This window comes from Mchenga conophoros, linkage group LG7 (assembly GCF_057382185.1).
Source record: "Mchenga conophoros isolate Kocher_MC1m ecotype Shallow Benthic linkage group LG7, M_conophoros_male_GT1.1, whole genome shotgun sequence".
Lineage (NCBI taxonomy): Eukaryota > Metazoa > Chordata > Actinopteri > Cichliformes > Cichlidae > Mchenga > Mchenga conophoros.
In genome coordinates, this window is record NC_140532.1 from 7,689,432 (window position 1) to 7,704,650 (window position 15,219).

Genomic DNA, 15,219 nt, shown 5'->3' on the forward strand with positions numbered 1-15,219 from the left:
TAAAAGGAGCATGGTGATAGGATACATTTTTCCAAGCAAAGTATATAATAACAATAAGTGTCATTGGGTACAAAAGGTTTTGCATTGGTTCAATAGAAAGGAGCACATTACTGAGAATTAAGGGCTGTAAGTTCTGTGGAAATCAGGCATAGGGGCATTTTGAGATTTGGACATAATATTCTTGACATACTATATTCTTGTCTATTTGTAGTGAAAAGATGATCGTGCCTTATGTAAAAGCCAGCAGCTTGAAGGATGCATTTTGTCCTTGTGTTTTGGATACTGGGTATTTTCCACAGCTGTTATCCCAACACGTTCTCAATGTGACAAATCGTCAGCATGTTACGCTTTCAGTCACCCAACGCGTTCCTATGTCATTTAATGTTATTGGTAACATTACCTAAATAACTGTCACCTGACAGTTATCCTGGCTCCACCATAAATAAAACTGCACAACAAGCCCAAAGTTAGTTCACAGCTATTGTCAAATAACAACACTACATCGGGCATTATGAGTTTCAAAAACTCACTTCAGAAAGCCTGACAGTGGTTCTCAGATAAACATCAATGCTAGACATAATCTCTGAAGAGCAAATCATTTGCTAGAACGACATCACCAAGGTAGCAGCAGTAGCGAGAGGAGCTGTCTGCTCACCTGTTGTAATGAGGCTCCTCACTGGGGATCACTCAGTAGCACATTAATCTGTATGCTTGGCTGCCAACTTGCTCTTTTTCTCCTATAATGGTTCAAAATGGTTTGACAGTTTTAATATTTATTATATTTATTTAGCAGACAGGGCAAAGTATTTAAACAGATTAACGGGAGTTACTATAGTCCTTCTTTTGCTGGTCTATACCTGGATAAATGGGAACTTCGTGTTTAATCAGGAAAACATGTTTTTCACACAGATTATTTGCTGGGGGATTAATTAAAGATATTTGTTTGATTTGGTCTCGATCAGAGACAGAACTACAAGCTTTAAATAACATGCATTCCAATATTAAGCTATTGTTAGGTTATAGCAACACTATAGGAATTCCATATGTGGAAGACAACTAAAAAGGATATAGTGCTCATAACCTTGCTGAAAAAAATAAAGGCATTTTAATTTTATTTTGAAAAGACCTGAAGTTTTGGATATTTAATCCAAATTATTTGTTCCAATTTACTGATTCTTTATTTTACTCCGCTTTCATTGTTTCTGAGCACTAAGTGCAATAAAATGTTTTAATGTGAAAGTGAAAGTGAAATTGTTCTCTATAATTTGCTTGTATGAACCAGAAAAATGCACAAAAAACTGGACATTTGTTTCAACCTTAAACCCAATGATGGCTGTTTCAATCAAACCTGTCATGTATCTTAGACATTATTTACAGTTCATCGAAACAGCCCTGAGCAAGGAGAGAAGAATGTCCCCTGTAGCCATCTAGAAATAAGAAAACATTAACTGCAAGTTCTGTACAAGCCTCTATTATTATTGAAAAGCTTCATTTGTTTTCCAAAAATTGGCTTTTTGTCCTAAGGAATAAGTTAATCTCGCTGTTATATTACATGCTAAGCAAACATAAAGCCTAACCAACGAAATTTAAGGAACAACGTTTTTGCAGATTATTTAGGATGTGAATAAAGTTTGATTTGGTTTGATCAAAATTTTAGTAAAAACTGAAAATATGCTAAAATCAAAATTCAAAATCTAGATATCACTGAAAAGAGTCGCATGTGACTTGCAATTTGTAGGGAGAGTCTGTGGGTGTGTCCTCAGAGTCCCATCTTGAAAAATGCTCAGACCTTTAAAGCGTCTGTCACTTTTGCAGAGAGCAGCTCAGCAGAATAATTCAGAATTCAGATAATAAGGCATTGAGATAAAAAAAAATAAAAAAAAAATAAAAAAACTATATACATATATGTTGTTGTTTTTTATTATTATTTTTATTTTTTAGAAAATCTATTTTAAGTAATCAAAAGCAATGGGAGCTTGTCAGAGCTTTAGGGAAATGTGTGATCGTGAAAAGAACACCAATGTTCATCTGAGTCTTCCAGCCGTTTGCATTGTGTGGCAGACTGCCATGATCATCTTGTTTGGGGTTTTTATGCGTTATGATCACGAGTCAGATGCGCACTGGGTAGAGCACAGAAAACATTCAAATTTAACAGACATTGAGAATGACTTCTACTTCAGATATCCAAGTAAGTAATTTCTTTATTTCTATCTTTCTTCACCAGTAAATTCTGTAATGTATCCATTTCTATGTACAATTAGATATTTGTTCTATAATTTTATCTCTGCTAGCAAATAGTTTTTTCCAGTCCAGTAAAAAGCTTCTGGTTGACTTACCAGTTTCAGACCTCATATTATGCTAACCTTACAAATTACCTTCACATTGCTGACAAAGATCTGACTCCTAGGTGAATTTTCCCCAAGGATTTGACTCCTCTAAGGCCTCGTCCTGTTAAAAAAAAAAAAAAGAAAAAGAAGAAGCTTAATGTCCATACTAAGCAATAAAGTGTGTCTAATTTTGATAATATGTTTTGTTTAGATTATGAGATTTTAAAGATCATGTAACATGGGGGGATATATTGGATGTATGGTTGTGGAAACTCTACAACACAGCCCACAGTGTCAATGTCAGGCTGTCGATAAGGCTAAGCCATCTGAGATGTGGTGTTGGATGTCAGATGAGAAGTTCTTTTCCTGATACACGTTAAAATTGGAGACTGAAAATACCCGGTTTTAAATTGATCAGTTTAACTGCAGGCAGTTTGCAACATCTCAGGCTTTGCTGGCTATGTTAGTTCGAAGACAGAAAAAAAGAACTTGTGCTAAAACATTTGCAGCTTATTGTTTCACAGTGCAGTGGCACCTATTGCGCCTCACAACGTGTGAGACAGTTGCAGTGTTATGTTGTAAATAATGCTGCTGTGCATGCTGGTATCTATGTATCCTATTTGCTAGTCATGTCAGGTACTGCCTGTCTCATGATTAAAGAACACTTCTTCAAGTGTGTAGCTGTAAATATAATCTCTAGATTTTTATACTTTTAATCTTGATTGATCTGAACTTCTAAGACCTGACAGATTTTTTTTGGCTTAATTTAATGGAGTTATGCAATTCCTGACAATTTATTAAATATAACTAACTTTAGTTAGATAGATATATAAATAACCTAATTTAAAAAACCCCCCCAAAAACGTGTTGCTAGATCTACTTTAAATAATTACAATGATTTTGAGCAGGTGTTGTCCATACTTGCACTACAGACCCTCCAGATTCATGGAAACTGCCAAATCATCACTGTCATCGTTTTCCTGGTCTGCCCGTGTTACTTTTAAAGACATTTCCTGCAAACCCTAAGGGTTAGCACCTGCATAAGTAACTAGATGTAACTCTGCATCATCAAAACATGTCATCATCTAATCTGCAACAGTAAATACACACAGAGTCCTCGAGTCATCTTCACATTTTACCCCCTGTTATTTAATAAGCCCTCATGACTCCTGATGACATATTGTAAAAGTAAACTGCATGGTAGACAGAGCTCTGAAGGTGACAGTTTTTCCTCTAAATTCAAGAGTACACAATGTAACCTATAAAAGATCACAGGTTAATTAGTATCAGATTAAGAAAGAAAAAAGGACAACGATGGGTGTGATTAGCATTTTTGAAATCAAAAATATCTTTGCATACGATTTTATATAGTCACATTTAAAGCTCAGTTATTCTGAGAGAACGTGTACTTTAAATAGTACATACTTGGGGCGGAATCACCCCATTGCAAGAAGGTTGTGGGTTTGAATCCACCAGCCTGCATGCCCCCAGTTTGCATATGCTTCCTGTGTCTGCATGCGTTCCCTCTTGGTATTTTGGCTTCCCACAGTTCAAAGACATGCGTGTTAGTTTAACGGTGATTCTAAATTATCCTTATGTGCGAATGTGAATGGTTTTCTGTCTCCCTGTGTTTCACAGTGTGTGTGTCTCTGTCACAGCTGTGACAGGGAGTGGGGTGGCTCAGGTTGTAGAGCAGATCAGCTACTGATCGGAAGGTTCCTCAGCATACAAATATCCTTGGGCAAAATACTAACTCCAAATTACCCTCTGATGCATTCATCAGAGTGTGAATTAGTTGCACTTGAGTTTAGAAGTGCTTGTATGAGTGGGGGTGAATGAGGCATGTTGTATAGAGCGCTTTGAGTACTCTGGGAGAATAGAAAAGCACTATATAAGAATCAGTCCATTTACCATTCTATCCCAACTGAATGAACGAGCCGAAGAAAATGAATAGATTCATAACACATGCTTACTAAGACATAAAATATAGTCATGGTGCATGGAAGGCTGACTTGAAGTAAATGGATTACATGTAAAGTTTCCATGTAATTTTGTTACATAAGCACAATGTAAATGTTACATTTAATGGAATCTGGTCAAATGAAATTTACTGCATTTGGATACATGTAGAAATATCAAGCACATTTTACACAATGATTAATTATTAAAATAAATAAACCTTTGATTTATATATTTCACTTTTATATTAAAAATGCTAATTTGCTGTGCAAATCATCCCTAAATTGTTTAAAGCCAGGTTTTCTTTTTTATTCTTTTTTTTTTCTAGTTTTGTCTACATGAGCCCTCTTTTAGATTTTCCGCTCTTTCCACAATTTTTGCATCAACCCTTCAGACACTTACTTTGTTTACTCTAGTTGTGTGTTGGCAGACTGTAAGTGACTATCCACAACATGAGTTTGAAAGTAAAAACGTTATAACCACTATGCCACCAAGCTGTCCCTACTACCATTCCTTTCCTTTTTTCTACTTCTATTCTGTACTGCTCTTCTAATCACATTTTTCTGTTAGGTTTCCAAGATGTCCATGTGATGATATTTGTTGGATTTGGTTTCCTCATGACATTTCTTAAGCGATACAGCTTCGGAGGAGTAGGTTTCAACTTCCTCATCGCTGCCTTTGGTCTACAGTGGGCACTGCTGATGCAGGGCTGGTTCCACTCGCTGGACGCTGATGGGAAGATCAGAATTGGAATTGAAAAGTAATAGTTCAGTTTTATTGCTCATGATTTAAAGGAATCACTTCACACACAAAAAATCTTAAATGAATGACTTACAGATATTATATAACAGGTCATGTTATGAAATAATGTGATTCATGCTATGAGGTCTTGTCTTTGATTCAAATACGGTCTCTCCTATGGGAATATGTTTCCACCTGTATCCAGAAGAAAAAAGTGTAGGTGGAGAAACCAGTCTGAAAAATTGCCACAAAGATGTTTTTCAGCCACCCAAGAGTTTGTGTTTGTGGTTGGAAGTTAGACTGAAATTGGGGGTAATGGGAAATTATGCTACTTCTGAAGTGCTGCCAAAGATATGATAGCTGTGTTTGTGTGTAAAATAGAGATAGAGAAAGTGATCCACATGGGGTAATTCAAAACCGTGACCCTGCCTGGGAGCATAGTTTCTACTGAAACACATTAAGATGTGTTTTCTTTTCATTTGCCACCCATGTGAATCTATGTTAAGTGTACAAAATGCAGCATTGTTAGTTCATTCATTTCCGAATAAGTGCACTCTTAGCCATATAAATATGATGATCTTGCACAAGGCCAGTGCAGAGAAGTAATGCTCTTTTATTTCCTTGCTTGTCCTTTACATTTTGGCTGTTTTGCCTTCTTCAGCCTGATCAATGCTGATTTCTGCGTGGCTGGCTGCTTAATTGCCTATGGAGCATTGCTGGGAAAAGTCAGTCCAGTCCAGCTAATGGTTCTGACTTTGTTTGGGATTACACTGTTTGCTGTCGAGGAATTTATCATCCTAAATGTTATACATGTAAGTTTTAACAATCAGATTATACTTCACCAAAAATATATAATAAAAATGCTATCTAATCAGACAATACATATAATTTCCAGTTGTAAAAACAGGAGCTCCTTTAGTTCATGTCACACACACACACACACACACACACACACACACACACACACACACGCATCTCAAGTCCACGACCACACCTGCTCAGAATCTGCTTCTCATAGCAGACTGCAGAGTAGGAAATATAGTTTTGGCCTAATGCTATTCTTTTATTCCTGAAGGCCAGAGATGCTGGAGGCTCCATGGTGATTCACACATTTGGAGGCTATTATGGTCTTTCCGTGTCATGGATGCTCTATCGTCCTAACTTGCACCAGAGCAGTCGTCTGCAGGGCTCTGTCTACCACTCAGATGTCTTTGCAATGATTGGTAAGCTCTGTTTACTACCCACAACTGCACATGGTCATGTTTAGTATTGCTTTTGATTTATAAGAGTTTTTTTAATCTATTTAATCTCACAAAACTCCCTGTTCCTCGTGACTTATATCACTATGGCACAGGCACCCTGTTCCTGTGGATGTTCTGGCCCAGCTTCAACTCAGCTATCTGTGATCACGGGGATGGGCAGCACAGAGCCGCCATCAACACTTACCTTTGTTTGGCCTCAACTGTTCTCACCACTGTGGCCATCTCGAGCCTCTTCCAGAAGCATGGGAAACTAGACATGGTAACAAGTTACAAACACTTATTAGATATAACCTATTATGCACATGGACATGATTATGACAATAAGAGATGAATACAAACCAAAACAAGAAATCTATAAAGAGTTTAACAATCCTGCAAACAAATTTTTCAACAAGTGCACCCTTCAGATGATTATTTACCCAGGATACACATTTTTCTGCACCTGTTTCTCAGGTTCACATCCAGAACTCCACACTTGCTGGAGGCGTTGCAGCTGGAACAGCAGCTGAGTTCATGCTGATGCCCTATGGCTGTCTTATTGTAGGTTTCTGCTGTGGCATCATCTCCACACTTGGATATATCTTTCTCACGGTATGATATTTTTTTTCTTTTAATGCTTTCCTTCCAACTGCTGTCAGACTTTACACCATGGTCTCTGCTGATGACCACACACACACACACACACACACACACACACACACACACACACACACACACACACACACACACACACACACACACACACACACACAATTGTAACTTTATCCCTGACAAGTGCATTTATTCCTACTATAACAAAGCATTTTATTCTATTTTGTATAGTATGTTATTCTATTTTATCTTATCCTATTATATTTTGTTTTTCTTAAGTTTTGCTCTTTCTGCCATGACCCCAAAATTTCCCATGTGTGCAACAAATAAGGAGGGTAGACCGGGGTTGTATTTCACACTTTTGACCCTTGCATGAATTTCTGATCAATATAATGTTGTTCAACAACCCTTTCATCACTAAAGCAAAGCCTAGGATGCTGGCTCAAAATAGTTGTTTGCAATTAATTATAACAAAAATGAATTAATTATCAAAGATCTGACACTTTGTGACCCCAGATGTACCCCAATGTACAGAGACATCAGTATTTCTATATATAAACAGCACCCAATGCCCCTTGTATTTAAAGCATGAATTTGAGAAAGTGACACGTTTTGCAAATTATTCTACATATGAGCAATAAAACTAAGGAAGTTGTGGTGCTTTAGTAATGTAGCTTTTGCTAAATGCACAAAAATAACAGAAAACAGATTCCACATTCCATTACTGTATTTTGAACTGTAATTTTAAAAAGAACTTCTGAACTTTTAAAATTACTGATATGATTTTAAAAGTTCAAAAGTTCTTTTTATCTTTTTACAGACAAATAGTCATTTTATGTGAGATTTTTCGACAGGTAACCTGAACAATAGTGAGCAAGTCAGTGTAGATCGGTGGTAGAGCAACAATGAACTTCATCAATATCAAACTCACTCTGAACTGATCTCCATTTTAAGTCATGATGCATGCTCGACCATCCACGTAAGGAAATTTTCTCCATTTTAAGGCTTTTAGTTTTGCTCTAGTAAGTCTGTGCCTCACTCAAAGTCCCACAAGTCAGTGATGACAAATGTATACTCGTGGACTGCCAGGGGTATCAGTTCTGCAGACAGCATATCTAAAACATACTCTCTTGCACTGGCTATTGGTGTATGGCTTAACACAAACATTCTGCTAATATAGAAACAAAAACAAAACAAAAAACAAAACAAAAAAAACAAAAAAAAACAACAACACTGCCTTTACATGTCTAGCTGTAAAAACTATTTTAATACTTGGGGGCTTGGGTGTCACACATGTGAAAGGTTAATCAGGGGGCTTAAATACCTTGGTAGAAAGAAACAGCTGAAAACAGTCAAAGCAAGACAGGGGAAGTCAAACTCGACACAAGATACAGAAGACGCCGCCCTGAACTCTTTTATACCTTCCCAAAAACAAAGAACATCCACAACTCTCACATGTTGGCCCATCTCACGGGGGGGCTATATCTCCTCACTCACAGAGAGAATTATGATCTTGTTTTCTGCTTAGCCGTCACCTCCCTAAGAGCAGGACATCTGAATGTCTTCAACTTTACAACAGGGCCCCTACCTAAACATTTACATCCCTCTAGAAGTGTGTGAATGTGTGTGTGAATGGGTGGATGACTGGATATGTAAAGCGCTTTGGGGTCCTTAGGGACTAGTAAAGCGCTATATAAATACAGGCCATTTACCATTTACCATTTAAGCAGGAGGACTCTCAGTATCTATATCTCTCTATATATGTTGCCTCGGGATCTTATTTTCAGGAACTATAATGTTAGTTTTCACTCATATGCTGACGACACTCAGATCAATCTTCAGCTGAAGGGAAACAGTTCTGCTTCACTAGAACCTTTATTTCAGTGTCTCGTGATCATTTTTGGTTGTAAAGTTGCGATTCTAGAACCTCACATTTTAATTTGCACAGTTTAGAACTTTTTATCAAATTGCATGCTAAAAATTTTGGGGTTATATTTGACAATAAGTTCACTTTTGCGAAACAGATTAGTTTAGTTGTACAGCGGTCTTTCTTTAAACTGAGGCTTTTATCCAAGGTGAGATCTTTTTTGTCTTTTAAAAACCTAGAACGGGCAATTCCTGCTTTCATCCTATCCCAACTGGACTGTTGTAATTCTTTATATGTAGGCATTAGTCGGCCTGTCTTGCAAGGCTCCAGCTGGTCCAGAATGCCGCTGCTCGTCTTTTGACACAGACGAAGAGGAATGAACATATCTCCCCTGTGCTTACCACGCTTCACTGGCTCCCTGTACGTTTTAGAATCAATTATAATATCTTATTGGTTATAAAGCACTGAATGGACAGGCCCCACGGTATCTGTCAGACCTACTGCAGTCTTATATGCCCCTTAGAGCTCTTAGATCGGGTGATCTTTTGCTCTTGGCCACACCAAGGTCGAGACTGGTTCTTAGAGGTGATCGTGCGTTTGCAGTCGTGGTGTCTAAATTGTCGAATGATTTGCCTCTTCACATTAGACAGGCTCCTACCCTCAATCTTTTTAAATCTTAAAAACACATTTCTACTTACCTGCTTTTAATACTGCACGAGAGTTATTTACTTATTTATTTGTTATTAGCTATTTGGCATTGATGTTGACTGATTTTGCTATTTTATTGCGTGTTATTTTATTATGTAATTTATATGTTTGTACAGCACTTTGGTCAACACCACTGTTGTAATTAAAAGTGCTATATAAATAAATAAACTAAACTAAACTAAACTGTTTAGTGTCTCCCTGTGATAACATCCCACAAGCATGCAAACTGGTGACAGGAGTGCTCTTACTCTACTAAAGTGAGAAAGTGATATTACTATAACTATGCTTGTGTAGTAAAATCAGACAAATCTTTCAGCCATTCATGGAGAAGCACCTGAAGATCCAGGACACGTGTGGAATCCACAACCTCCACGCTATGCCAGGAGTTGTAGGTGGCATTGTGGGAGCCATTACAGCTGCATCTGCATCTATTGAAGTTTATGGCCATGAAGGGTGAGTTTTCCTTGCCTACAAAAAGGAAACATTCAGCCAGACATTATGGCTGTGTTTCCCGTTTCAAATAAATGGCTTAAAGAGGAAAAAACAGTTGCAATACCTGTATTCTTTTCATTGAGCTCCCCTCCCCTTTTTTAAAAAAAGGCTGGTTAACACCTTTGACTTTGAGGGTAAATTCAAAGACATGGTACCCACAACGCAGGGCGGTCACCAGGCAGCGGGCCTCTGTGTGGCGTTGTGCTTCGGCATAGGTGGAGGCATCATTGTTGGTAAGGAAATCAGTTTGACAGAATATATACACTTGTTAAAAACTGCTTTTCAGACAGTGATGATAATGACTTAGTTTTTCTCTTCCTATTAGGCGCTATCTTAAGGCTACCTATCTGGGGAGATCCTGCAGATGACAACTGCTTTGATGATGAGACCTACTGGGAGGTGAGAGATAAATCTTAACATCCTTACATTTATGAGGATGTAAGGATTTGCAATGTAAAATCAGAATTCAGTCGCTATTTCAGCACACAGAAAGTTTTAGGATGCACAAAAAGAAAAAAGCTTTATTGGTATCCCTGAGTGGCATCTTTAAGATATTAAACAAATCCTGATGAATTTTATTAAATGGTCATACCTATTTTTGAAGCACACGTTTGCTCCAATGTGTATATAAATTGACAAAGAGATTTTAAATTACAGTCTTGGTTTAATGCTACTTGTAGAAACATTTGTTGTTGTGTTTTGCTCATTATGAGGCTGTTTCTCCAACCCAGCGTTAACATTTGCAAATAGTCTGCCGTCATTCACTCTTCTTCTGGTACAAAAATCCAATTTACTCTTTAACTTTTCCCCAAATTTAATAAGAAACCGTGAAATCAGATATTCTGACGATAGTTGTTCATATGCTTGTTATCTTCCTGAGATCACAATGTTTGCCTTCTAATATCAACAGGTCCCAGAGGAGGAGGAGAGCATCCCAACAATCCTGCAGTACAACAACCACGTGCAAAACAAAGATATGTAAGTGTCTCCTACTTTTATCTGTCGAGGATTTGTGCTGTTTTCATACCAAACTAATGATGCAGTCATTGCCTTTTGTTGTTCAAGACTGTACTGCATTCAGTCTCCTCTCGATGGCAGCACAGCACAGTTTTGGGATTATTCACACATCTTGATGTAACTCCTGCCATTGTGTGAGGGATATATTTTCAGGGTGTTGAATACAGTGTAATCAGGAGGTGAGGTGGCGGATAACACGACACCTCAGAGACATAGACGTCTCCTACCACCCCTAGGTGTGGGTTTAATCATAAGATGCTAACGCAGATGCTGTGCTCTATGCTGCTAAGTTAACCTGTGCTCTCTGTTGAAACGGGGTTTTCCACAGAACTGCTTCACATGGTTAACTCTTCAATGTGACCTTGAAGTTATGCAACAACAGTCATGTTTATAGTAGAAACAAAAATGCAACTAGTAATTATTTTTTGGAATCTTCTTAGTAGAGTTAATATGTAATGACCACATGAATGTCTTCAGGCCAGATCTTGTAATTTGTGAAATTTGGTTTTCTAGCGCCGAGTCAAATTTCACCATGGAGTCGGAGTCCAGGGCTCGATCTTAATGGACATCTGCCTTGTTTCCTATCATTCTCCCACTGGACAAAAATGTTCATTTCGTGCAATTAATGACCACTTGTCAGCACCAGCTGTTTTTCATACAGTGATATGTTTGTCAGTATGTTATGACTGAATTGTATTTCAAAATCTCGTTTTTTGTTTGAGTTAAAAACTACTGGAGGAGTAATGTATCTTCTGCTAGCTGAACACATTATTCCATTTAAATCAGCTGACAGTAGGTCAAACATTCAGTGGGGGGAATTACCTTGATTTGCCTCATTTCAAAGTAAAGAGACCGGTAAATTGACTTATGTAAATTCTCGTGTCGCTTGCAATAATACCTCTAAAGCTAACCTAAACTACTCAAGAGAAAAGTTTTGTCTTATGCTTTGAACCACGTTGCGATGCATTTGTAGAATCTCCTATTCAACATTTCTCCTGATCCAAATCTAAATGATTTTGGTCTGTGTGATGTAATGAACTGCAGGTAAAATCTAAGAGTACACAACTTTTAGACAAACCTTTCTGTCAGCTTCCTTCATTGTCTCATTAGTTACATCTGAAAATGATATTTCCATTAGATGCATCTGAGTAGGGTTTTTTTTTTCTTTTGGTGTGTATCTTCATGGAGAATTTTTACAATGAGACGGGTATTAATCTTGATACTGATTGATTTAGACCTAAGTTATCCTGTGACATTAAAGTAAATAAATGAATACATTTGGTAACGTGTTATCACCACCCTCTTATCAAGCATTACAAAGAATGATGGAAATGTAAATATGCAATCACACATGAGGAATTTTATAAAGTTAATATGCTGTTCTTTTTCCCTTCGTGCAGCGGCCTCTTCTTATGAGTACTTTTAGAGTTAGCAACAAAGACATTAGTCAACACCTTTTTGATTGTTGGATGATTCCAGCTAGTCACAATTTGCTAATGGTAAAATAGGCTATAGAAGGAATGTGTTACCAGATATGTTTATTGATATTACTGATCTGAAAATTGGTTTTGTCAGAAGTTGATATTTGTATTCTTAAACGTTCTACACTGATTGTATTGATCGTAATGTAATTTTGGAAATTAAAAGTTATTAAGAAAGTGTACAATGTCCTATGCCTGCTTTGTCTGTATGTGAATAATTAAGTTTGGATATATTTAGCAATTAAATAAATGTAGCCACTTTCACGTAAATTTTTGTTTGAAGCGGTGCACTTGAAATACAAATTTAAATGTGAGAGGGACTGTACCTCCTTCAACGGCTCCTCTTTAGTGGCGATGCAACTCAGGGTAAAGGTCGCACTCTTATTGCTCTCCCGGGACACTCTGGTGACCAAAACAAACTAGAGATCAGCCATAAGATCTTGACCTCATGTCACAAAAGGGCAATATCCCTGACAGGGTTGAACACACATGCTGGAGTTAATTATTTTGAATTCATTAGGAGAATTTCTGTGAAGTCATACATATTCCATATTGATATTATTTTTTCCACATGGATGGGTAAAAAAAATGCACAAGTGTGGGTTGTTCATGCAATAAATGTTAGATGATGCCTAGTCTGTCTATAATTGCTAAATATAGCATTGATTTGTGCATCGTCTATCCTTCATTTTCTGATGAAGGCTGGATTCACACATGCTCTGTCTTCTGCCCACACGTCTGTGGCATTTCACTGGTTGAAGGCGGAAGCAGCAGCAGCAGCAGCAGCAGCAGCAGCAGCACCAGCTCATGGCAGGAGTGTGGATGATTCCCACACATGAGTAGCAGCAAGGAATCCATCTCCTCATCCAGTCTCTTTGCTGACAAAAGCAGGCTTAGCGCTGTTTTCTTTTGTCATCAGTAACGTGTTTGAGTAAAGGAGGTAATGGTGCCACAAGTGCTCCAATTAAACGAGATGCAGCCCTGCTGGGAAGAAAGGCTCCCCCATTGCCCCCGATACCCGCCTATAATACATACACGCACATATGTGCACACACCCACACACAAACCTCAGCTCTTTTCATGCTACCCCCATGCAGTTCCCGCCCCAACTCTCCTCATGTTTATTCATCAGCCACTTAAAGGGCAAATGCAGAGGCCTGTTAAAACTAAATCAGGCTTACTTTTAAATGATGCCATGCCGTCCCCTCTGAGGTTAAGGCAGGGGCTTCCCAAATTCAGCATTTAAAGAAGGTCCTTCGGATGGACGCTGGCCACACGTTCATTCCTGAGAGCAAAGTGAGAAGGTGAGTTGGGGAAAACCTGTGGGGGGCATGAAAGAGGGAGGCATGGACAGAGAATGAGGCCTCACTTTCATTGCTGATGACCCACTGCCTGCCATCCAGGCTCAATCATGATCTCTGATTGACAGGTCGAAGGAAGGAGAGGGTGGGAACAGAAGGAGCTTAGAATGAGAGCTGCACAAAACGTACTCCCATATAGGGGGCTGTGGAGATGCTCATTAATGATAAAGAACATACCAGGCAAAGCATGTTTTCTCTGCATGCCAGCAATGTTGTTTGTTGGTTGAGATTAGTTTGTAATCTCCTAAAATGTACAGAACACTACATTACTACAACACAACGTGGGAGGTCGTGTTGGTGCACCTGATTGTGGACATTTAGCTTTTAGTTCTGCAACCCTAAACCCTTTTTGTTGTATTTTTCATTTCTTGATGAAACATTCCAAATGTTTTCAGTTGGTGAAAGGTCTGAACTGCAGGCAGGCTAGTTCAGCACCTTCTGTTACAAAGCTATGCTGTTGTAATAGATGCTGTATGGCTTCTTTGCATGATGGGGCTTTAATTTGCATCTGTGGATGGCACAATGAGCTGTGTTCACGTACAAAACTTTCTGGAAATGTTGCTGACTGACTCCACACAGTGATTTCCATGACAGAATCGTGTATGTTTTTAATGCAATGCTGCCGGAGGGCCCGAAATTCACAGGCATCTAATACCGATTTTTGGCCTTGACCCCTTGCGGACAGAGATTTCCCCAGATTCTCTGAGTCTTTTGATATTATGCACAGTAGATGATGAGATGTTAAAAGTCTCCACAATTTTACGCTGAGGAAAATTATTCAGAAATTGTTTTACAATTTGTGGAAACAGGGTTTTTTTTTCTGAAGCTCGGGCCATATTAATGAATATGAATAAAATATGGTTATATGAGGTTTGCAAATAATTGCATTTAGTTTTCATTTACTATTTACACAGCATAACATCTTTTTTGAAATTGGGATTGTATTTGTTTTTGCCACTCCTCAAACTAAACAGCACAATATGGTATTTTTTTTTATTTCTGTGTGTTCATGGGATTGTTTTATAGATATAGATACACGCCATCCACACTGCAGTAAAACCGCAATGAATTCCCTTTACAGTTACAAGCACCTACAGTGGTTAGAGTAGTATTCAGGAATCTATGTTCACTCTCTTATAGAGAGAGCTGTAAAAGCCCTTTTGAAAGCAACCACGAGTCCATAAAACTGTTCATAAACTATTCAAGCCCTTAGTCTTTTCTCTCTGTGCCTAATCTGCTCACATTCTGTTTGCAGTTTCAGTGTCCCCTAAAGGTGATCTCACAGCAGGCATTTCAAAACTTTCCTGACCATTAGGATCTGGACTGTCTTTGTGATGTCTAATCCTGTGACTAATTGAGTCCTATATTTCCCACCATCACTCCTGTCCAATGTTTTCCTTTGAGGCATTTTCA

At 38.2% G+C, this 15,219-nt stretch overlaps 1 protein-coding gene across 1 annotated transcript; it reads left to right on the plus strand.

The window, feature by feature from the left end:
• The first annotated feature begins 16 nt into the window (after window positions 1–16).
• On the plus strand, window positions 17–12,630 carry rhcgb (Rh family, C glycoprotein b). Its single transcript, XM_085281791.1, has 11 exons — window positions 17–2,188; window positions 4,857–5,046; window positions 5,689–5,839; window positions 6,103–6,250; window positions 6,382–6,548; window positions 6,743–6,880; window positions 9,772–9,908; window positions 10,056–10,180; window positions 10,273–10,346; window positions 10,858–10,925; window positions 11,478–12,630. Exons 1-11 carry the CDS (start codon window positions 1,969–1,971, stop codon window positions 11,524–11,526), a joined length of 1,467 nt encoding a protein of 488 aa, XP_085137917.1. The 5' UTR covers window positions 17–1,968; the 3' UTR covers window positions 11,527–12,630.
• The last annotated feature ends 2,589 nt before the right edge of the window (window positions 12,631–15,219 follow it).